This window comes from Nothobranchius furzeri, chromosome 16 (genome assembly GCF_043380555.1).
Source record: "Nothobranchius furzeri strain GRZ-AD chromosome 16, NfurGRZ-RIMD1, whole genome shotgun sequence".
Classification (NCBI taxonomy): Eukaryota; Metazoa; Chordata; class Actinopteri; order Cyprinodontiformes; family Nothobranchiidae; genus Nothobranchius; species Nothobranchius furzeri.
The window spans coordinates 34939171-34962273 of record NC_091756.1 but is presented as its reverse complement, the minus strand read 5'-3'; the positions used below and the strand labels follow the sequence as shown (position 1 = coordinate 34962273).

General features: G+C 40.7%; 3 protein-coding genes across 7 annotated transcripts; 1 reads left to right on the top strand and 2 right to left on the bottom strand.

Annotated features, from left to right (window-relative positions):
• Window positions 1-6254: 6254 nt before the first annotated feature.
• Window positions 6255-8843, bottom strand: LOC107387938 (zinc finger protein 568). 2 transcript variants are annotated; one of them, XM_015963216.3, is made up of 3 exons: window positions 8622-8843; window positions 7404-7594; window positions 6255-7295 (listed from the first exon to the last, which is right to left on the bottom strand). In XM_015963216.3, the coding sequence occupies exons 2-3, from the start codon at window positions 7591-7593 to the stop codon at window positions 6433-6435; spliced, it is 1053 nt and encodes a 350-aa protein (XP_015818702.1). In that variant the 5' UTR covers window position 7594; window positions 8622-8843; the 3' UTR covers window positions 6255-6432. The 2 variants fall into 2 exon arrangements, with proteins under 2 accessions (XP_015818702.1, XP_070401703.1); XM_070545602.1 differs by having other exon boundaries at window positions 7404-7610; window positions 8622-8703.
• A 703-nt stretch (window positions 8844-9546) lies between these two features.
• Window positions 9547-20835, bottom strand: pkmyt1 (protein kinase, membrane associated tyrosine/threonine 1). Of its 4 annotated transcripts, XM_015963218.3 has the most exons (9): window positions 12896-12997; window positions 12293-12379; window positions 11622-12023; window positions 11281-11518; window positions 10899-11178; window positions 10721-10827; window positions 10449-10633; window positions 10139-10356; window positions 9547-10051 (listed from the first exon to the last, which is right to left on the bottom strand). In XM_015963218.3, exons 3-9 carry the CDS (start codon window positions 11982-11984, stop codon window positions 9694-9696), a joined length of 1749 nt encoding a protein of 582 aa, XP_015818704.1. In that variant the 5' UTR covers window positions 11985-12023; window positions 12293-12379; window positions 12896-12997; the 3' UTR covers window positions 9547-9693. The 4 variants fall into 4 exon arrangements, with proteins under 4 accessions (XP_015818704.1, XP_070401701.1, XP_015818703.1 ...); XM_070545600.1 differs by lacking the exons at window positions 12293-12379; window positions 12896-12997 and adding an exon at window positions 20762-20835; XM_015963217.3 differs by lacking the exon at window positions 12293-12379 and having other exon boundaries at window positions 12896-13000.
• On the top strand, window positions 12988-21755 carry LOC107387940 (elongin B). The gene is made up of 4 exons (XM_015963220.3): window positions 12988-13115; window positions 14012-14146; window positions 14308-14416; window positions 20788-21755. Exons 1-4 carry the CDS (start codon window positions 13023-13025, stop codon window positions 20898-20900), a joined length of 450 nt encoding a protein of 149 aa, XP_015818706.1. The 5' UTR covers window positions 12988-13022; the 3' UTR covers window positions 20901-21755.
• The last annotated feature ends 1348 nt before the right edge of the window (window positions 21756-23103 follow it).

Here is a 23103-nt window from a genome sequence, read left to right as displayed (position 1 = left end):
GGCTACAGTCTCCAACTCCCCACAGTCAGTTTTCATCCGGGTGATTCGCTATTAAAAACAACTCACCCCACAGAAAACTGAGGCTCAGCCTCAACCGAGTCAAGACCACAGAGTCCCTCCTCTCACAAGCAGCACCACCCCCGCATCCCAGGAGGACTGCCACAATCCTATGGCCACACAGCTGATTTCAGAGTAATACTCTGGTGGTCCAAATGCCAGCTCCAACCCCACGTCAGCCTCCCCCAGAGCAACCTCAGCCACAGTGTCCATCCCAACCCCCACATGAGCTGGCATCCAAACAAAACGAATCTCACAGATTAGACCCATCCAATAAGGCGGCCCAGCCACTATGGCAGCTCTACTAGGCAGCACCAGTCCACGTCTACATATTTGATGTCTGTGCCCAAGGGGAGGTGTTCTGTGATTGTGTTTGTGTTCATAACCTAGCTTGTTAGCAGATTTGCTGTAACAGCTTTAGGTGAAAATGCTAATCTAATTTGAATGCTACTATACAGTTGCTGTATGATATACAAATCTTTAAAGCCTTATCCCACCCACCAGCATTTTTTTAACTTATTTATTTTTATTTTGTTTATTTACTTATGTTTTTGGAGGATAAAGCCTCTTGAGATGTGGCATCTCGTTTTCGAGAGAGTCCTCCAGCCATACAACACGCGAAAACAAAAGAAAGACATCAAGCAGCAGATCAAAAAATAAAGAAATAAACATTGAATTACTGGATAAAATTAAATTATGGTTTAAAAACATAAATTAATAGATGCAATGAGAACAAAACATGAAAAATACCTAAATAAGGTAGCCTATCTCACACACTTTCAAGCTTTCAACGAAAATCACTTAGAAGCAGTTGCAAATGGGTAATACATAAAAATAAACAGTATTCCGAAAATGTGTAAAAGAAGTGATTGACCGTATGTTAACAGGTAAATTGTTCCAGTCGTGGAGCTTTTACACTAAAAGAAAATCTTCCATCTTCTTTTTCAAATTTAGGTTCATTAAATCTTGTGATGTGCTGACAAGTAGAGCACACCAGGTATCATTTTAAAGACACTGGAAAATAAAAAACATATATACATGTAAAAATAAAAATTAACCAGCGAAATCTTCGCATGGCTTTTAATGAAAGCCATGGCAAGCTTTCATACATACTGCAGTGGTGTGTTGTGTGACAGCGCAAAACAAAATGACAACTACTATTTAAAACTACATCAAGAGGATGGAGACAGGATGCAGTAGTGTTTTGATATATTACATCTGCATAATCTTAATGATTGATTGAATGAGTCTTAAAGGTTAAATGATAATGATAAATGACCCGCACTTGTATAGCGGGTCATTTATAGAGTAAGGACTCCAAAGCGCTTTTACACTACAGTGTATCATTCATCCATTCACACACACATTCACACACTGATGGTGATGAGCTACGATGTAGCCACAGCTGCTCTGGGGCACACTGACAGAGGCGAGGCTGCCGTGCACAGGCGCCACCGGTCCCTCTGACCACCACCAGCAGGAAGGGTGGGTTAAGTGTCTTGCCCAAGGACACAACAGCAGAATTCTCTGTCCGGAGCCGGGATCAAACCTGCAACCTTCCGATTACTGGACAACCCGCTCAACCTGTTGAGCTACTGCTGCCCAATAAATCAGACTCAAGCCAGACACCAAGATATTTACAGTTTTTTTTTTCAGTCACTAACAAGTGTTTGTCCAACCAGTTGTCATTTTTTCAAAACTCTAAATACAAGTAGCACAACATTGGCATTTTATGGCCATACAATTCACACATTTCATGTCGTTTTCACACAATATGCAGTCAGTCAACAGATTTCCATAATGTTCACATTGTCTCAACAAAGAAGCTATTCCTCCCAACAAAACTATGGATTGTTTTAGTGGTATTTGCAAATGTTAACACACAACATCCCACAATAGCAAAAACAACAGTCCTAACCTTAAATGCAGTATAAAAACCTCTGCTTCTGCAATGATGAGTTCAAGAACAATATATCTCAGTTGATAATAAACAAACAACAGAATAATTTACACACAGCTGATGTATGTTGGGTAAATTGGGCCTACCACAGCCGATTACATTCAGGCTTAGACTCAGTGGAAGGAGTTCTTTTTCTGTTACAATGACAAATAAAGGGAGGACTTTGAGGTGTCAAGTATTTGGAAACAGAAACAGAAAAAACAAGCACTGCGATGTCTGGATGAGGAAGAGTATGGGTCACTTGAAGTATAAATAAGACCACACAGTAATGCATTTTTCCCTCTAAAGAATGCAACATCTTCCACCCTCTGAGGGAAGAGGAAAGCTCCTCAGTAATGATCAAGAACTTGCCATTGTGGAAATGGTTGTTGCAAATAATGCAATAAAACTGCATGAAATTCAGGCTAAAATGGTGGAGGACCATGAGATATCTGACTATACTGATAGCATCAGCTTGACAACCATTACACGGACAATGTCCAAACACAGAGTGCGGTTGAAGCAGCTCTACACTGTTCCGTTTGAGAGGAACAGTGACAGAGTCATGGAGCTACAATGACTCCAGATGTAGTGTCTATCCTTTTCTCATCTCCATAGAGAAGTTATTTGCTGCGTGGAGGTGGAAGGTTTATGACCATCAGCCACATGACCACATGTCCCTCCTGGAAGCTATGGATGCTGGCTGCAGGGGCGTCACGGTTGATGATTGCCAAGGATGGATCCGACATAGCAAGCAGTTTTATCCCAGTTGCATTGCTTTGGATGACATGAGACGTGATGTTGATGAAAACATGTGGCCTAACCCTGAAGATCACAGATTAGCTACAGTAATTTTGTGTGTTTTGTAGTTGCCTCCTTTTATCTGGGCTTTGTGCTATTTTTTTGTTCGGATTGCTTTTGTTTATTTCATTGATATTTTGTTCACTACAAGCAACACTGTAGAACTTTTTCTGTTCTGTCATACTGTAAACATTAATTCTGCTGTACCTCCTGAAATAAACAGTAAAGGAAAAACAGGATTAGCTTTTTGCTTTGAAATGTGCACATCATATGTGGACATACAGTTCACAACCGAGAAATGTCGTGTAAAAACGGTGGATTACATGCTTTACCTCTAAAACTGAAACATAAAACTCTATGTGGTTTTTGTAATGTCAACAATCGCCAGTATTTTGAAACCTGTTGTACTTTGATTGACTGACTGTATCTTGTGAAGTGAAAACAAGTTCTACGTTTTGACAGAATAATTTCACTTTGAGTCAGATGTCCAGTGTTTGGGTAAAGATAGTCTGTGCAGAGAAAGACGTGCTCTATTTTGAAATGAAGAGTTAATATATGTTTATCAAAATGTGTTTTTGAGAAGAAAATTCTCCATTTGGCAATTGTGTTTTGGAGGATTGAATCTGTGTTGAGAGTTTAGAACAAGTATCTGACGTGTGGATGAGAGCTTGTTAGCGATAGAAAAAAAACTGTAACTTTATCAGCACTTTTTGCTTGTGAATAGTCTTGATAGGTTAAGTTTAAAGGTCAAGTGGCAGAGCATACAGATAGACGTTTTTGAAAAAGTACAGAGTATGATTTGATTTTGTTTAGAATAAGCTTATTATGGACTAACCAATGTTGTAAGGTATTGAAATTGGATTGAAGGCACTAAGCTATTTCAGATGTGCTGGGCATAGCACAACATAAAATAGTATCATCCGCATACATATGAATAGAACAAGTGGGACAGCAAAGGGGAAGGTCATTAATAAAAACTGAAAATAGCAAAGGCCCAAGAGAGGAGCCTTGAGGGACACCCCTGGAGCTAGCATGTAGCTGTGACTGCGCTCCTTTCAATGAGCTAGGAAGACATTCGAAGGGTCAAAGTTCAAATGGAACCATGTTAACTTTTTGAGGAAATCATTTAACGTTTCTTTGAAAGGGAAAACAGTAACACAAAATTCTATTGTTTTGTTAAAAAGTAAAAAAAATATATCCTCCATAGACACAAGGAACATCAGGAACAGATAAACAATTTCCCTCTGGGATTAATAAAGTATTTTTGAATTGAATAGAAGCCTGAAACATCAGCAGCATTCATGAATACAACAGAACAAAGTGAGTCAAGAGTGAAAAATAAAAAAGCTACAGATAATTGTGGGTTACTTTAGATTTTAGACCATCTATGTGAAGGAATATGTGAATGCGTATAAAAACTGGTGTATTTCAAAATGCTAGCAGATAGAATTTTTCATTAAACGGGTAAAATGAAAACTAACATTTGATTTTCTCGTCTAGTGGTATTAATACTGATGTTATATTGGAATGGGTACATCACAATGACCTGCCATACTTTCCAGTTTAAAACTTCCACGGTTGCATTTTCAGATTCATTAGAGCAAGGATCACCAACCTGGTGTCCCCAGGAAGTACAAAAGGTGCCCACAAGCCTCTTCTCCAAATAACACAAGTCTATGATAAAAGAAACATTCTGCTGGCATCGTCTTTAATAACAAATGCATTCATATTGATAAAAAAACTACTATTTTTTAACACATTAAACATGCATAAGAAGTTTAGTTTAATTCTGATCTATTTTATTTCAAATATATCGCCCTGGTTGCCCTTCATGTGGCTCCATGAAGTAGCTCTCAGCTTCACAAAGGTTGGTGCATCAGAGGTTCTGACCGAAACAAACTCAAACCTGTTTTCAGAAAATCTCATTCTCTTTTTTTAACTCGTCTAGGTCTCGATGTACAATTTTAAGGACAGAGGTTAATAATTACTGCATGTTAGGTCCCTTCTGAGAAAATAATTAAAAACTGATGTTAAAGTCTAAAGGTGCAGGAGTTATGCAGCCCTTACATTAGTCAGCCCAGATATATTGTGAGGTAAATATTACACACGTTGACAGGATGCGTGTAAGTTGAGCCCAGTGATAAGGTCGTGCAGCCAGACCTGTCACGACTTCAGTTAACCGATCGGTGATGCTAACCGGCATGCTGAAATTCTTTGGCATGAAAAGCATTCACTGAACCATTTGTGTTTATAGGTTAATTTATTACTTCTGCTTCTAAGACTATCTACTAACATTCAGGCTGTAAAATGTTGCTTTTTAAAGTAATCATGCGGCTTAAATTTAGACATTTTTAACCAGCGACCAAGAAGTCAGTCCAACAGTACCTATAAAGTAATTAAACTCTTTAATAAGTACTCTGAAGCTTCTCTTTTACCACCAAATAACACACCTGGTTCTCGTGTTCACATCAGTGCTGGTTGGGAACCAGTTAGCCAAAATAAAGTGAATGTTTGACAGTCTGTTTACTCTTTGTTTAATTCATTAAAAATCAGAGGCTGAAACTAGAAACCAACCATCACTGCTGTAGAAGAACTCTGTTACTGACAACGGGATAAATCACATCTGTAGTTGGTAGCATTTATCACAAAGAATAGTTAAAAACAAAAATCGGTCAATAAATTAATACTCTGAATTACAATTCTTTCTTCTGTCCCTGAAATTTGCTCACTGATTTATTTTAGCCATTTAATTACACCCCATGATAGTGTCTGCAAAAAAGAAAGTTACACAAATACTAAAGAATAAGGGTGACAGCCCAGTTTTATGGAAGTGCATCTCTGTAAGGAGCCTCTGTGTTTGTAGGTTTATTGACAAACATGATTGTGACACTTTCTGCAAAGAGCATATAAATCCACGTAAAAGAGTTAAAGACTAAATTCACTTGTTTTTTCAACCAATTTGCAGTGATCTCTATTATGAATGAATGCCTTGCGAGTTGTTCTCCGTGGGAATAAAGCTTTGGCATTCCTGTCTTAGGAATTAGAATTGAGCTAGAGGAGAGGGGAGCAGATGACAGCAGGATCTGGATTTCCTGATATTTGGACATCTCGTCTCTGATTGTTTAACAGTAATGCGACCCAACCGCTGCATCTGTTTGCTTTGCAACACTGACCTAACAAAACCTGTAGGAGATGTGCTGTGTTGTAGAGTTGCTAAGGCTAACAGTTAGCTTCTACTAGCCAAGACGTTCCCTGCCGTTTCCTGGATGCTAAACCAACAACAGCCGTCCCCGTCATCAGCCAACATGGGTGAGTCCATGAAAGCCAATTTAAAATGTGACAGATCAGAAGGTTTTTCTAATCCTAGCATTTCAGTTTATTTTCTATCGGCGGATACGCTGGAGAAAGGGGCAAAAGACTATTTTCATGTTCAACATGCTTGTTAAACTCAAAGTGACCCAGTTATATATTTTTAAAGTAAAAACGACTCATCAGTAAACTTCATGTTTAAGTCTGTAGTTCACACACTCTGAAGTTTACATGGGAAAAATCTGCAAGTGTCTCCTAAAACACCAAGACAAATAAAAAATGACCCCTCCACGATAAAGTGTTGTGACTGGATTAGACACAAAAGCCTACTGCAGGTCTCTCCATGCTCGCTGTAACTGCAGTCTCTCTCCAATGTGGATCCTCTGATGTCTTTTGAGATTCTCCCCTCGACTAAAGTTCTTCCCACACTGGCTGCAGCTGTATGGCTTCTCCCCCGTGTGAACTCTCTTGTGCTTCTTCAGGTCCCCTGCCTGACTGAAACGCCTGCCACACTGCACGCAGCCATACGGCTTCTCCCCAGTGTGACACCGCTGGTGTATTCTCAGGTTCCCCACCCGGCTGAAGGTTTTCCCGCACACAGCACAGAAGTGCAAGTCGTCTCTCCCCGGATTCTGCGTCCTGATTTGTTGTCCGTCACATGTGACCCCGTTGGTTTTTGAGCCACCCTGACTTCCGTGTACATCAGGATTAGAACTGACAAATAAAGGTTCAGCACTGACTTTTGGCTGGCGGGTGTCAGAGGTGTGAGGAAAAGAGCTGGAGCTTAAATCCACACCTCTGGAGCTTTGTTCCTGAGCTGACTCCTCAGATGTTGTGCTCGCTGACTGTTCACTTTCTCTTTTGATGGCAGCTAATGATAGGAGGGAGCTGGGGTAAGAGGTGCACACACTGTTGGATGACACCGTCCTCATGTCTCTGTGAAAAGACAGGAACATGTGGACAGTTTCAGCATCCTGACATGATTTAGTTTCTGGCTGTGCTTTGAAACGGTCTCCTCCTGAATGAGTATCCACGTGTCGTTCTCTCAATTCCTGCTTCATCCCATCATGGTTACTTTCATCACTGATCACAGTGGTCACATGGACATTTAGATTATGGGTCTGACACAAGCTTGAGTCCTGAGTTTGATCACCATCTTTAGGTGATGGCTCAACTGGAGGCAAAACATCTACAAATGTTTGAGACAAAGAGAAGAGAACATTTAATCTGATGCCAATTCTCAAATGATTTTCCTTAATGTTGGATTTAAATATGTCATGAAAACAAGTTAACCCACCTGCATTTTCTCTGGGTATCCTTTCCTGAAGCTCACACACTCTTCTTTTCAGACTATCGTTTTCTCGTTGTGTTCGGACAACTTTTTGCTGGTACTCCATCACCGTCTCCTTCACCACCTCCAGAACCTCCTGCACCGCTTCAGTCAACAGTTTGGACACACGGGCATTCAACCGTTCCAGTTTAGACATCCTGAAAACAAAACCAACTTAATAAAAGTGTTGTTTAAATACTTGGTATAGGTTTTTACTTCCACGTCATATCAATCCTAGAAGTGTTTCTGCTCTGTCCTGCTTTGGGATTACCACCAGGCCTGTAGGTCTCCACTACAGTAATAGAAGCAGACACGTATATGTGACTGGCCCGTTTGTGAGCAGTTTGAATCATGCTTACAAATGACAAGTTTCAGTCCCGTGCTTTAAGGTATCAGTTGTTGTGAAACTGTAAAGAGAAGAAAGGCTCTTACTGCAATCAGGGAAAACCCTTCATGTTTTTAAAAGGGATAAATGAGAATGGGACGAAGAGATTATTGTCACATGTAGCAGAAGTCTCTTCTGAGAACAGTAACATGATCTTTCTTTGGACAGCAAATACAGATGGTTTGATTTACATAAACATAAAAAAACAAAAACATCTAGTTCTACCAATCACCGACCTAAGGTTCAGTGTTTTCATACTCAAACATGTAAAACATCTTCAAGAAATAAAATCCTCCAACTTTTTATCCTAATAGGATTTTAATTTCCAATGATTGTGTTTAAAAACAGGAAGTGTCTCGCAGACATAGCCATTATAAAATTAATGTTAACAGTTTTAGATTGAATGGTTTGGTGTGTTTTCCCCCCACAAAGAACAAGAATATTTACTTCTTTACGGATATTAAATAAAATTCACTAATGAGATCAGAGAAAACATGTTACTATCTGAAAGGGGTGTATAAATTGTCCGAGAACACAATAATAATAATAATAATAACAAATCTTAATCGTACAAACACTGATAACTTTGTTATAAAACATCGTATGCTACTAGATAGTTATTTCTCATCTAGGTTAAATGTTATACATAATAAACAATAAACACATTTCTGGGCACCAATAACAATATTCAATACAAACTCCAACTATCGTGCCTGTAACTAGTACGTTTAAACTTGAGTCAGTCAACCGACTAAAAGTGTATAAATCTACAGAAATAATGCTTTAAAAATCAAACGTACCTTCCAGCTGTTCCAGAACTTCTTCAGTCAAACCTGGAAGCTAATGTTAGCCACATTAGCAAACTCCACACGTCAATTTTCCTTTGAACGTCATAAACGTCTAGAAGACCTGTTTTCTGTCGTCTTCCTGGCTGAAATCTTGCTTGAAACTGTTTGCTTAACTGACAATAAAGTGGTCAAATTCTAGAAATCATAAGCCAGAAGAGCCACACTAGCTTTTATACATCAGCAAAACAAACCGGCACTTCCGGATAGCTCACTCGTCAAGTACGTCTTGCAATTTTCAAAATAAAAGCCTAGAGCATTTGTTTCAATTCATTTCATCCTGAATATTTTGTTACGTTTGCAAAATTGCTCCTAAATATCCTCATAAATTCACAAAAAATTTGTAGATCAACTTCAGTGAATTTTAAAACACCATGTGTGTGAAATATGTGAACTCCACATTAACATTCAGGTTGTAAATGGAAATTATTGTGTTGCAGTGATTCCTTAAAATTATAAAAATATAAAGTTGCTTATTAAATATGAAGCTTGTGCTAAGATTTTTGGAAAAGTGAATTTTACATGTAGCTCAGCGCGACATCGCCATCTAGTAGTCACCATGATGAACTACCTTACAGCTATTCGGCTGAAGTCTGCATTATTGGTCTTTATAAAACTAAACAAATAAATAAATAAACTGCCGAGACTTCCAGTTTTGAAGAATTTATGTCACAACACATTTTTTCAAGTTAATATTCTATTTCCACCCCAGTCTTACTTTTGATCATTTATGAGGTAAATTACCTCAACAGGCTATTGATAAGTTACTTAGATATGCACCATGCATTGTCAATGAAGCAAATGACTCAATTTACACAAACATAAAAGGTGTTTGAGGTCTGATTACAAACTTAAACCTCTTCTTTACAAAAATGAAATAAATTAGGCTGCTATAGGACTAGAACAAATGGCAGAGAGAATGTTCCCACAACAGTAAAGCTTTGGCATTAGGTCCTTTTCACCTGACATTTTAAAGCGAGGGAAAAAGGCTTTGTTCGTGAAGGTAAAACGGCAGTTTCGTCTGGATTCATGGCTCAGGCTGTTCTTCTCGAGTTGTTTCTTCAAACAGACCGAGCAAGTTCTTTGGTTCAAAGTTAGATCGGGGTACTGACTCTTCTGTTCTGATCCAGTTACGACTCAGCCGGCCAGAAGACTTACTGGATGAAGAGCCTGTGTGATGCTTGGTGTGTGCGGGGCTTGTGCTGGGTGTGAGTGTGTGGCAGAAGCCATTTGAATGGATGCTGGAAGGGGTTAAAGCCAGGTTAGATGAGGGCCAGTCACCCAGGGTTGAATGCCCGGGTGTGTGAACGGGACTTCTGTGATTGCGTATCGGTGAACCGGATAGAGGAGTGGATGTGCTTTCTGCAGAGAGCCTAGAATTCACCCTGAGGAATCAAGACAAATAACATTGAAATGAAACAGCAGCAGCTACAAATTTGACTCTGACACAATCGTGAACACAATGACTCTACCTGTGTGAAAAGGTGGGAGAAAAATCGGGATCTGTGTGATGCAAAAACACAGTGTCGTCCTCAAAACTCTCGTGACTGGTGTGCATACTACTGAGGGACAGTGTTACATCTCTGTCCCAGCTGTCTTTAGGGGGGGTGCTGGGCACTGGTTTGTTCCATCGAGGGAGGAAGGACAAAGGTAATGAGGACAGCAGTCTGCATCCGAAGCACACCACCATCTTCAGAGAAAAACAAAACAAAAAAGCAATCACTAAACAGAATTTATTTCCCTAACTTTATTATTTGACAAAAATATTAATAAAAAGTTTACTGGGAGCATTACTTGACACATGGAGACCAAAGTCAGCATGGCTTCAGCAACCATGAGATAAACACGCCGTTTCCATCTATGTCTCCTCACAGAGGGGAGGGCCAGAAGCTCAAAGACCGTGGGTCTCTCAGATGGTTCAGGGGTCAGCATCATCCGGAGGACTGACTGTAGCTCAACAGACAGGCCTGCAAACACAACTCAAAAAAGCCAAAACGTTGTTTTGGACACTGTTGTTTATAAAAATAATTGCACAGAATAAAATGGGGTCTCACCGTTGGTAAACTCAGAGGGAAGATGACCCTGTCTGAGCTGCTGCCAGCCCTCACCACCGTTTGGAACCTCGATATTACAAGCCAGCTCAAGAATAGAAACACCCAAACTAAACAAAAAAACGTTAAGACCTAGAACACTAAAAACAAGGTTAAAATACCAAACTTTGGCAATGCACACCTAAAAACGTCAGCAGCAGGGCCATATTCTCCACGGAGCAGCTCAGGGGCCATGTATCTAGGATCACCTTCTTGAACATCCTCTTTTACTTTGTCCTCTGTGCGCTCCGTAATCGTCTGCTTGACCTCCATCAGAAGCCCAAAGTCCCCCAACTTCAGACGGCCAGAGTCAGTGATGAGGACATTAGCAGGCTTAAGGTCCAGATGCACAAAACCATGAGAGTGTAAGTGTTGCAGAGCAGAGAGGAGGTCACACAGGTATGCCCAGGCAGCAGGCTCATCTGGATTGATGGGTTAAAAATATCAAAACAGTCAGTATATCTGGAGATTTGAGACCGTAATTACTCAAGCATGACATTTTAATAGAAGATTTATAGTACAACCTGGTCCAGGGGGCTTGCTCTCAGCATGGAGCAGCAAACTAGTGCTGCACAGTTCTGTCTGGATGTAGAGTCGGCCACTCTCCTCCCACGCAGCCACAAAGTTCAGGATGTGTGAATGAGGACAAAGGTGCTCGTGGTTCCTGGCCTCCTTCACACTTCGATCTCTGTCGCTGTTTCCTCTGAAGCGATAAGCAGAGCGCTTCACAGCGTAAAGACGCCCGTTCTTGTTGCTTTGCACCTAACAAGTACAGAAAAATGCTAAGTCTATACAATTTTCGCCGTGGTCTAACTTTTCTACAACCTTTTCACTCTGCATGCATGCCCATCTTTTCCGTGCTCACCTTAAAGACCTCTCCAAAAGATCCTTTTCCCAAGATGCCCAAATTAGTAAAACACTGACTGAAATAGGACCCATTTTTACTGGGATCATAGGCAGAATTACTGAGAGACTTAGACAGTGGTGTCCATGGTGATGAATGCTGAGCAAATATCCTGCTCAGAGGGGGACAACCCTTGGATGGTGGCAGTGGAGGGTGAGAATAGGAGTGTCGAACTGGGGAAGAGCAGGAGGAGTTGGACACAGATGACGAGGAAAAGGGGAGCTTGCGCTTTTTCAGGGAGAAGGACTGCTCTGCTTGGTGGAAATGGGTTGGGAGAGGGAGAGACACCCTGGATGCTGTTGTTTCCACGGCGACTGACATCATTTAAGTATTTCTTCAGCTCAGTTCTGTGGAGAAGGCGACCTGCAACATTCAGAACAAAACCTTGAACTGGGTTAGATTTGAAAGGTTTTGGCTGACACACAAACATTAAATTGAAATAATTAATTGCATTTAAATGATCAGACAACATAAAAGTATGAACCAGTAATGTAGATGCCATGTCCACTGACATTTGTAAACAGATTTTTTTAGACGAGTAAACAAGTGAGCAAAACAAAGTTTACAGGCTGTTTATCATTTATTCTAATTTGACATCTTGAATATCTTGTTTAACGGGAATATTTACTGACATATGTTGCCCTTGGTGCAATGATGTCAGCCTCTGTAGCTGATCTTCAGGTCTTACTAGTCTGAAAGGTCTTACGAGTCTGAAAAGCCTGTAAACAACAATGAGCCACCAAACAACAAAAAAGCTATTCAGGATCAGGAACACATCTAACACCATTTATAATCTGAAAAAAAAAAAACAAGAGGCATGACGTAAGCACAATTGACACTGCCACAAAGGGCACAAAACTAATACCACAATAAATATCATGTAAACAACTATAAACTGTCCGGAAAAGGGTATAAATGATGCAAACCCCGACTCGAACGCAACAGTTACCAACCCAAAAGAACTGAGGTAGGCGGGCCCTATTTTATATAAACACATCGTCAGTCTACAGCTGTAATAATTTCAGTAAATTGTCCAACAGTAGCAATGTCCTAAAATAACATCTGACAGTATAAAAGCAGCACCGTCATTCAAAATTAGCTGAAATTTACAACTGCCAGTCTGTTAAAAACATTTTAGCTAGCAATGCGGAATAACAACAACCAAAACACGTCGCCAGCTAACTACAGACACATGTACGTTCTCCAAGGCAGAAATAATAATGTTGAAAACCAACCATAATCCACTTCTAACGTCTCTTTTCCAAAAAATAATGGCCAAATCTGCGCGTGCACACACCAGGCTTGTCAGCTCGCGCCAAATTGTGAAAACAGTACGCAAAGCTGCGTAGCTACGCTCCATGAATGCGTCGTGCGTACGTTCATTGCGCAACATCCGCGAGCGGTGCAGTCTGGGGGTTCTGCCGCACAGGGCTGGCGATACTGATCTCTGAAATGGTAACTTTATTCAACATGTATTAATATGTGCGATTCGGGTTCTTGGTAGGAACATCGGATTAGGCTTTTGAGGTTCATGAAAAGATTTTGACGAGTTAGAACGTAATTTCACTTTGTTTTTGTTAGCCAGCTAAGCTAAATCGACTAGCTCCCCTGCTGTAAAGAAAGGTGAAGATGTTTCTTAGCTTCGTTAATCCTAAAAGAGATCTGAGTTTAGCCACTTAACTAACTTGATTACATCTTCAGGTCAGCTAAAAGCGCACTGTTATCATCGCAGGTCAGCTATTTCGTTTGTTTAGGCTCGTTTTAATACTCAGTGCTGATTTAGCGCTAGCTCTTAGCTAAATCTGTGTTCTATTTGCTTGGTGGTATTTATTATCACATCGTAACGTTACTTGCTTTCTTGTAATAAAACGTTAGGACTAGTTTGTTTACCCCTTTTGTTAACAGTGGAAACGCGTAAGTAAATAGAAAACACTCTGGCAGCCAAAATGTATATATTTGAAATTAAGGTCCTCGTCACTGCTACTTATTTTGTTTTTGGTTGCTTTATAAAATGTTTATCTGGCCTTATTACACCTCTACATTTTAAGAACTTTCTATCGCTTCTGCTTTTGCATAATTAATAATAAATTTCTGCCAAATGTTGGCCCTAATCTGAGAATACACTCGGATGCCTATTTGATTTTTATTCTCTTAATATTAAGCACCACAGTGTAACTTGGTGATTTAATTTACGCAGCATCCATTGACCAGGTCAGCCGTCTACTCATCTGCTTGTTTCTGGTTCCAGAATAGACAATGTATTCTGCCTTCACTTTTTAACATCACGTCACAGTTTATTCATTAGTTCTTAACCAAAAATAATATATAATTGTTTGCTTGTCATCTTCTAGGATGTGTTCCTAATGATCCGGCGTCATAAGACGACAATCTTCACAGATGCAAAGGAATCTACCACTGTGTACGAGCTGAAGCGGATTGTTGAAGGTATACTTAAGAGACCACCAGAGGACCAGCGGCTCTACAAAGTAAGTTTAGAGTGGTAAAGTATCAACAACCCACACGTGCGTATGTTGGTGTGGCAGATTTTACAGATCTTTTACAGTGTTGATTTATTTTCCTACATTTTCACATAATTTAGGATTTTTTTTTTTTACTGTTCCTAACATCTTCATATTTCGGTCTACAGGATGATCAGTTGCTAGAGGATAGTAAAACCCTGGGGGACTGTGGGTTCACCAGTCAGACTGCCAGACCTCAAGCACCAGCTACAGTTGGTCTGGCTTTCCGTGTAAATGGTAAGTCTTGTGTGTAGTCAGCTTAGTGGCCAAGTGATAGTGTGTCTACCCTGGGACTGGGAGATCAGGGTTCAAAACTGGACTGTTCATACCAAAGACTTTAACAAATGGGGCTCAGGGCCTCCCTGCTTGATACAGCATTAAGGGATTCGATTAGGGGGTTAAACCACCAAATAGTTCCTGAGCGCAGCCACAGTTGCAGCTCGCTGGTCCCCAAAGGGGATGGGTCAAATGCGGAGATGGATTTCACCAGTGTGTGATGATGGTTATGGGACTTTAACTGTATTTAAAACACTGCCTGGGCCAAAAAAAGTCACCACCAAAAAAATAAAAGTTCACACTCTTATAATTTGTTGGACCGCCCTTAATTTTGATTATAGCACGCCTTTGCTGTGGCATTGTTTCGATGAGCTTCTGCAATGTCACCAGATTCATTTCCATCCAATGTTGCATTAATGTTTCACCAAGATCTTGCATTGATGATGGTAGAGTTTGACCGCTGCACAAAGTCTTCTCCAGCTCATCCCAAAGATTCTCAACGGGGTTAAGGTCTGGACTCTGTGGTGGCCAATCCATGTGTGAAAATGATGTCTCATGCTCCCTAAAGCACTCTTTCCCATGCCATCAGGAAAGAAAAACTCCATTGATGGAGTTACCTGGTCATTCAGTAAATTCAGGTAGTCAGCTGACCTCATTCTTGGAGCACATCGTGTTGCTGAACCTTGACCTGACCAACTGCAACAATCCCAGATCATAGCGCTGCCCCCACAGGCTTGTACAGTAGGCACTAGGCATGATAGGTGCAGGTTAAGATTAAGATTAGATTCCACAGAGAAGGAGGCCTAAGATTTCACCTTTCCCCTTTCCAGCACTTACAATGCAACTTTGCACCAGATTCCAAAACACTTTCAGTCCAGGTCACGCCCTCCTGCATCTAATCAAAAGAACTATCCCCACACAACAGAGCAGGGGTCGCGAGCTACCAGTAACCCCCTACCCACTTGAAAGTTGCTTGCCCGGAAGCTAGCTAGCCATCGTGCCTGGCTTTTAAATTTGATGGCAAGCCATTCTCAGTTTCCATAATATCTAACCTAAAATTAGCATTTTGTGGAAGTAAAATAAAAATCTCATTGTTGCACAAATCTTTTGGCAAACGTGTGCAAGTCTGTACTGGAAATACGCAGATCCATTGCAGGGGTTGCAGCAAGGATCTCTACTTCTGTCAACTTTGATGTCAGGGGCTGGAGCGGGGATGAAGACGCGCTTCTAAACAGGGTCACGTTGGTTATACAGACCTGGTTTGGGTTTAAGGAGTCTGATTGACCATTAAAAATGACCGTTATTTACACTGAACAAAAATATAAATGCAACACTTTTGTTTTTGCTCTAATTTTTCATGAGCTGAACTCAAACATCTGAAACTTTTTCTGCAAACACTAAACACCCATGACTCAAATATTGTTCTGAAATCTGTCTACATGTGTGTTAGTGAGCACTTTTCCTTTACCAAGATAATCCCTCCCACCTCACAGGTGTGACATATCAAGGGGTTGATTAGACAACATGAATAATGTACAGATGTGCCTTAGACGGCCCACAATAAAAGACCACCCAGAAATGTGCAGTTTGATCAAACGGCACCATGCCACAAATGCCACAACCTTTGAGGGAGCATGCAGTCGGCATGCTGACTGCAGGAATGTCTACTATAAGCCGTCTCCAAAGACGTTTCAGAGACTTTGGCAGTACATCCAACCGGCCTCACAACCACAGAGCACATGTGACCACACCAGCCCAGGACCTTCACATCCAGCATGTTCACCTCCAGGATTGCCTGACACCAGCCACCCGGACAGCTGCAGCAACAACCCTAACGGTTTGCATAACCAGAGAATTTCTGCACAAACTGTTAGCAACCATCTCAGGGAAGCTCATCTGCATGCTCTTCGTCCTCATCGGGGTCTGGACCTAACTGCAGTCCGTTGTCATAACCGACTTGAGTTGGCAAACACACATTCAATGACATTTGGCACATTGGAGAAGCGTTCTGTTCACAGTTGAGTCCCGATTTTCACTGTTTAGGGCAGATGGCAGACTGCATGTGTGGCATCGTGTGGGTGAGCGGTTTGCTGATGTCAACGTTGTGGAACGAGTGGCCCATGGTGGCGTTGGGGTACTGGTACGGGCAGGCATATGTTATGGACAATGAACATTTTGAATGCACAGAGGTATCGTGACGAGATCCTGGGACCCATTGTTGTGCCATTCATCCATGACCATCACCTCATGTTGCAGCATGATAACACATGGCCCCATATTGCAAGGATCTGTACACAATTCCTGGAAGCTGAAAACGTCCCAGTTCTTGCATAGCCAGCATACTCACCAGACATGTCACCCATTGAGCATGTTTGGGATGCTCTGGATCTGCGAATACAAAAGTGTGTTCCAGTTTCTGCCAGTATTCAGCAACTTCACACAGCTATTGAAGATGAGTGGTCCATCTTTCCACAGGCCACAATCAACAACCTGATCAACTCTGTGATGGAGATGTGTTGCCCTGTATGAGACAAATAGTGGCCACACCAGATTCTGACATGTTTTCTGCCCCACCACCCCCTATAAAGCAAAACTGTGCATATTTCTGGGTGGCCTTTTATTGTGGGCAGTCTAAGGCACACCTGTACATTATTCTTGCTGTCTAGTCAGCCCCTTGATATGCCACACCTGTGAGGTGGGATGGATAATCTTGGTAAAGGAAAAGTGCTGACTAACACAGATGTAGACAGATTCAGAGTCATGGGTCTTTTGTGTATGTAGACAAATTTTCAGATGTTTGAGTTCAGCTCATGAAAAATTTGAACAAAAACAAAAGTGTTGCGTTTATATTTTTTTGTTCAGTGTAGTGTGTTGGTTTAAAATGGGCTTTTATAGAAAAATCATAGAAAATGGCACAAACAAGATAAAGTGAGCCTCTGAAGCTCAATGGCCATCAGTCAACAGGGCCCTGGATCTCCTCATGCATTAGTTTTTATCCTTAGCTTGGCCCTCTTCATTTGGTGTCATGGTACATTTCTATTGGATCAGTACATGGAATTGGGTAGAGGTCAGTGTGTGTCACAAATCTAATCCTAAAAGAACAAGATATGAAAATCACGGGTTTTGCTGTATCTAGTCTGACTGTGTAAAGAACAAACACTCCATACTTTCTGTACTGGACAGATAAATAATGGAGACGTGACCTAAGCCATGCCCCAGATCAACTAAATTATCCAATAGACTCCCTGAAGAGGTAACAAATTGTAGCTCTCCCAGAAGACCTCTTGGATAATTGGACTAGCCCAGAGCTATTCCCAGGACCATAGCATTGCCCCTGCCACTAACAGTGTACCTGAAGAAGTGATGTTGTAGTGCAGAGTCTAAGCCTAAAGATCTATATATGCATTTGGCCTCCTTCCAGCTGTCATCTTAGTTTGACATGCCCTCCCCCAACAGGTTGTTGCCATATCTCTGGTAGACATGGCCCCAGAGCCCCTCCCCGCACGCTCCTGGGATGTTTGCATGTCAGGTGTAAACTAAGCAGTGAAAATAGAAAAACTAACCTATATCTGTGAAAGGAAAGGAAGAGAACACTAAGAGGGTCCAAAGTCTGAGAAATGTTGATGATGAAGAAGAAGAAGACAAAACCAGAACAAACTCAAGATTCTTATCTGATGCCATGAGAATATAATTTCTAACTTGCACTAATGCGGTACCTTTGACATTTGAACCGATACTGTGCCAATTCCCGGTACCTACAAATCGATACGGTACTTAACGGTACCAATTTTTGATACTTTTGAGTGTTTAATAATTATTTAAATCACTTTTTTAATTTTATATATATATATATATATATATATATATATATATATATATAATATATATTATTTTTCCTATATATAACCATATTTGATAAATATCATGATACAACTGTTTGTATTTTTTCATCGTAGTGTTGTAAAAAATTCTTCATTATGAAAACCTTTAACAACAACAGTTTCTAAATTATGCAAAAACAAACCCGGCTCCATGTACTCCTAATCCTCTTCTATGCCCTCTGGAATAACTCTGATGAGGAGACCATATATTATAAACTACCAATCAGTGTTTCCCTTACATAGGCGTGGCCATGGCGGCCCGCCGTCTAAGGCACACCTGAAATCCCAGCGCCACGCCTACAAGATCCCGTTTTATAGATTTAAAAAAAAAAAATTTTTACGCTGTTTCCCGAAGAAGCAGCAGGAACTACTCTGTTGTTGCTTGTGATCACAGCTGGCAGGCATCAAGGAGGAGGAGGCAGGGTAGGGTGGTTACAGCTAGGGATGAGCCGGATACTTGTTTCAGACGAGTATCCGGTACGGATAAAGCATTTTTGACTAATACGAGCATGAAACGAGTAAAACTTGTTAATATCTGTAATCGTGCTGAAGGAAAATCCTCATTGGGTAACTGACTGCCTTCACGCTCTGTGATTGGCCAGTCACATAGAGCGCCCGCTCCTCTAGCTCAGTTCGGCCCACGCACACACACAGACAGTAACGGATCTCTCTGTGCTTGCTTCACTGTTGCTCACATTTCTTCAGTACTCCCTAGGTTTTCTTCAGCTCGCCTCTTTTTCGGTTGAATATTTAAAGTTAGTTTTTTTGTTGCGTACGTGGTGCATTTGACAAGACAGAGCTGAAAACGGCTTGTGCATGCGTCGGTCACTGCCTCCACTCCGGTCGGGTTTTTTAAAATTATTCTCTCTCTCTCTCTCTCTCTCTCTCTCTCTCTCTCTCTCTCTCTCTCTCTCTCTCTCTCTCTCTCTCTCTCTCTCTCTCACTCACTCACTCACTCACTCACTCACTCACTCACTCACTCACTCACTCACTCACTCACTCACTCACACACACACACACATTAATCAACATTGTTTTGTTTAACTGTGTGTGGGAAAAATGCAAACAACGTTAGGAAAAAATCAGTTTAATCAAATTAAAATGAAATAAAAAGTTGTGTCTGGTTCTAGCATTGCATATTTCCTAGTTCCTACTGCATGAGTTCAGATGTATTAATTCATGCACTTAAATATTAATGTTCTGATTTTATTGAGACACTTGTTCTGTAATAGTTCCTTTACTATTGTGATCAAAAATATTTAATCTCAATTCTGAGGCTGCGCTGTGAATAGTTTTCAAATAAACAATACACATAGCAACTTCTGATCATTCCATATCAATTTCAGATTTAAAATATTGTATTGATGTAAACCACACTCACTAATTTCTAAATAATAAATAATAGGTGCATTCATCTGTGTATGTCCTTTAATCTGCATTAGTGATATTTTCAGCACCACAACAATGAAGCAAAGAAACAGATTCCTGAGTTTGTTAGTAATTTTATTTATTAGGTGCATCTGACCTGTTCTATTTTTCTCTGAATGAGATCAAATCAGTGCTTCTACGGGTTGTCTCCCCTCTGCACTAGAAATATTTACTTTAATATAATGTTCACTGTAATGCATCTTGATGTCCTTAACAAATAAATTAAATCAAATATATTGTACAATAATGCCAAATATGTCAATTTGTGTTTCAATCATTTTTATACTAGCTTAAAAATACTTCATTAAGTCTTATAAGCAGGGGTGTAGAAGGTTTTTAACAGGGCCAGCCCAGTAATGATCTTGGACCAAAATAAAGGGAGCAGAAAGTCAAATAAAGGGGGGCAGAAGGAGATGTTTTTCCAAACGCCAAGAAAAATTAAATGCCAAATCCCCCCTGCAAAGTGTGTCACTGAGAGTTTAAAACAAAAATTATTCTTGTGCAAATATTGGTGTATTCACCTTTAATACTAGTTATTAAAATACAGCAGTTGCTGGATTAATGCAGTTCAGAGTGGAGTGCATCAAATAAAACAATATTAACATAAAGGTGAGACGTGTCATAACCCCCCAACGGAGACGGAGAAGTATAAACTAGGCTAACGCTATTAAGGCTATTGGCTACTGCTTACCAGCTCTTGATTCAAACTGCATGGCGCTCTACTTGACGGGAGCAGGCTTAGCAAAAAAAAAAAAAAAAAAAAGTTTGACGTATTGCCTACATTATATCACAGTACAGGGTAAGATGCTCTCTTTTACAGATTTTTGAAGGATCATACATGCTAAATGAATGGGAAACCCTCCAGATAGCTTCTTTAAGCAGTGACTTGAGAAATCCTGCTCCCATTTCCTGTTTTCCGTGGAACTGCACACTCCTGCAGCTTTCTTAACATGATTTGTAAAGCCACTTTAAACCCTCCTATCATAGCACGACTCACGTTTCTCTCTCTTCTCTGTTTTCCAGACGAGATGTTTGAGCAGCTGCACATCGAGGCCTTCTCCAGCCCCCCAGAACTCCCAGATGTGATGAAACCGCAGGACTCTGGTAGCACTGCCAATGAGCAGGCAGTGCAGTGATGGCGAGAAGAAACTAGCAGAAGAGGGAAGGATGGGAGTGGGCGTGTGAGTGGATTAACTGCATAGAAGAAGTAGCAGGGTGGTGGCTATGTAATATAATTTTATCTGATTGACGGGGACATTAAAGGTGATCAATCTTAGCCATGGTATCAGCATCCCCTCCCCTCCCTACTATCAGATTACTTCACAGATCTTTTTTTAACACTGGTTTCCACATCACATGCAGCCCTGCTCCTTGAATTTACTCCGAAGCAACAGCCGACTCAAACTCCTGAGTGGGGATGTTGGTTTGAAAAGAGTGAGTGTGTCTAAGTGTGTGTGTGTGTCATTAATATCGTTAGCATTCGGGAACGGTTGGAGGAATAGTTTTGTGTCACAAGTAACATGCCTGGGTTAAGAGTTCGGTATTTGAATTAGCTAACCGCATGAACATTTTCAAAACGATGGCTATATCTCTACAGACACAGACCTGCCACTGACATGTTTACTTGGTATGTTTTTGTTGTTGTACATTTCTAATTTGAATTCATGTCTGGGGGGAGAAAAAAAAACCATCTTTAATTTAATTGTGTTTCTTTTTCTTCTCAGTTTGTTTCATTTGTTAGTTCTTTGTGTTTCATGCACTGAGACCAAAGGCGGGATCCTCGTGGGCAGTTTTTGGTCGGAGCACATTTTGTCTGTCACATGAAGTAAACGCGGGAGGAGAACTTGGTTGTGCTCTACTTTAGGTTTGTAAATGCTCACATCTTGTCATCAATGATATTGTGCTTCCCCTCCCCCCGCAGTCACATGACCATAGCTTGTAATGTTGAGCTCGCTTGATTAAAAATGTTTTCCTGTGTTGTTTTTATTTGATTATTCTGCTGGCTCATGTTTCTTTTAATCACAGTTGTTTTAATATAGAGGAATAATATAGGAGTCGTAGGACGGCATTTCCTCCCCTTAAACTGTTTTAACAGAGAAGAACCTACCTCCTGTAGGGATGTAAGGATCTAGGTCTTAGATGTTTTTATAAGAAACTGATAAACCAAGCTGATCAGCAGATCTTGTAAATATACAAATATGAGCTTGTGTTGTAGTTTGCTGAATTATTTCTGAATGGTTGTGATGATGAATTTATTACTGGTATCTCCTGATATATTTTAATTCATCAAATTACCACAGAATATTTGGTAAAAACAATAAACTGCACCTTAAGTGTGCTAGATGTGATGTTGAAGGCAACAAGATAAAAAAAAGGTCCAGTTTTGTTCGTATTTTGTCAAATTGTAAACAGCTTAGTAAACTGGTGCTTGACACGTGTCTTGCGCTCATGTTTTTTGCAGTAGTGGGAAAGCCAACAAAAATGTATTTAAAGGTTAGTCAGATGATGGTTAGGATGGGGTTTAAGAAGCTATTTTTATAAAAATATTTTTTCTTAAAGGTGTGGTTTACTCGTTAATTCAATACTTTAGCAGTGTTCTCTAGTGTAAGTCATTGCCTCGAGTCGTTAAAAAACAAGCTATGATGCTGCTGTTCTGAGATGCAGATGTGGGCTGAAAACAGCATTATTAGTGCTCTGCACACACATAGCTTCTGATTGGCTAACAGAATGTGTTCAGCCATGTTGCAGAGTCACTGGGCTTGTTTGAGTTGAGCAGCGCCTCGCCTGGAAAACAGACGAGAGCAGACGGACGCAGCAGGGGGAGTGGCTGAAAGTCGGCATTTAAGCCGAACAGATTTCCATACATGTGTAGCTCACGGGTGACAATGGATGAAGATATCGCGTTGGGGTTCATACTGGTGCCTGTTAGCAACCGAAACACATCCTCATGTGATTGTGGATATCATATATTGTATATGGGGATATGACTAAAATAGTAAGTAAAAAGGTTATCAGCTGTAGGTTTAGTGTGCTTATAGGAAACGTGAGAAAATATCACATTTCTCTTTATGGCCTATATTGTCATCAACGTAACATGATTTACAGAATACATGTGACCAACTAACGTTTCATGTTCTACCAGCGGATGTTTGGATCAGAATGTGAACCAATCAGATCGGGTGAGAGCCAGGCGTTTCCCGTCATCCCCTAGGTTTTGCAGCCGGTGGAGAGCAACTGCTGCGCCTTGCTCCAAAATCTGCGGCCGCCTTGATCTCACGAGGTTATCGTTGCCTACGTATGCATGACATCAGAGCAAGTCGACTTCAAGTCGGACACAAA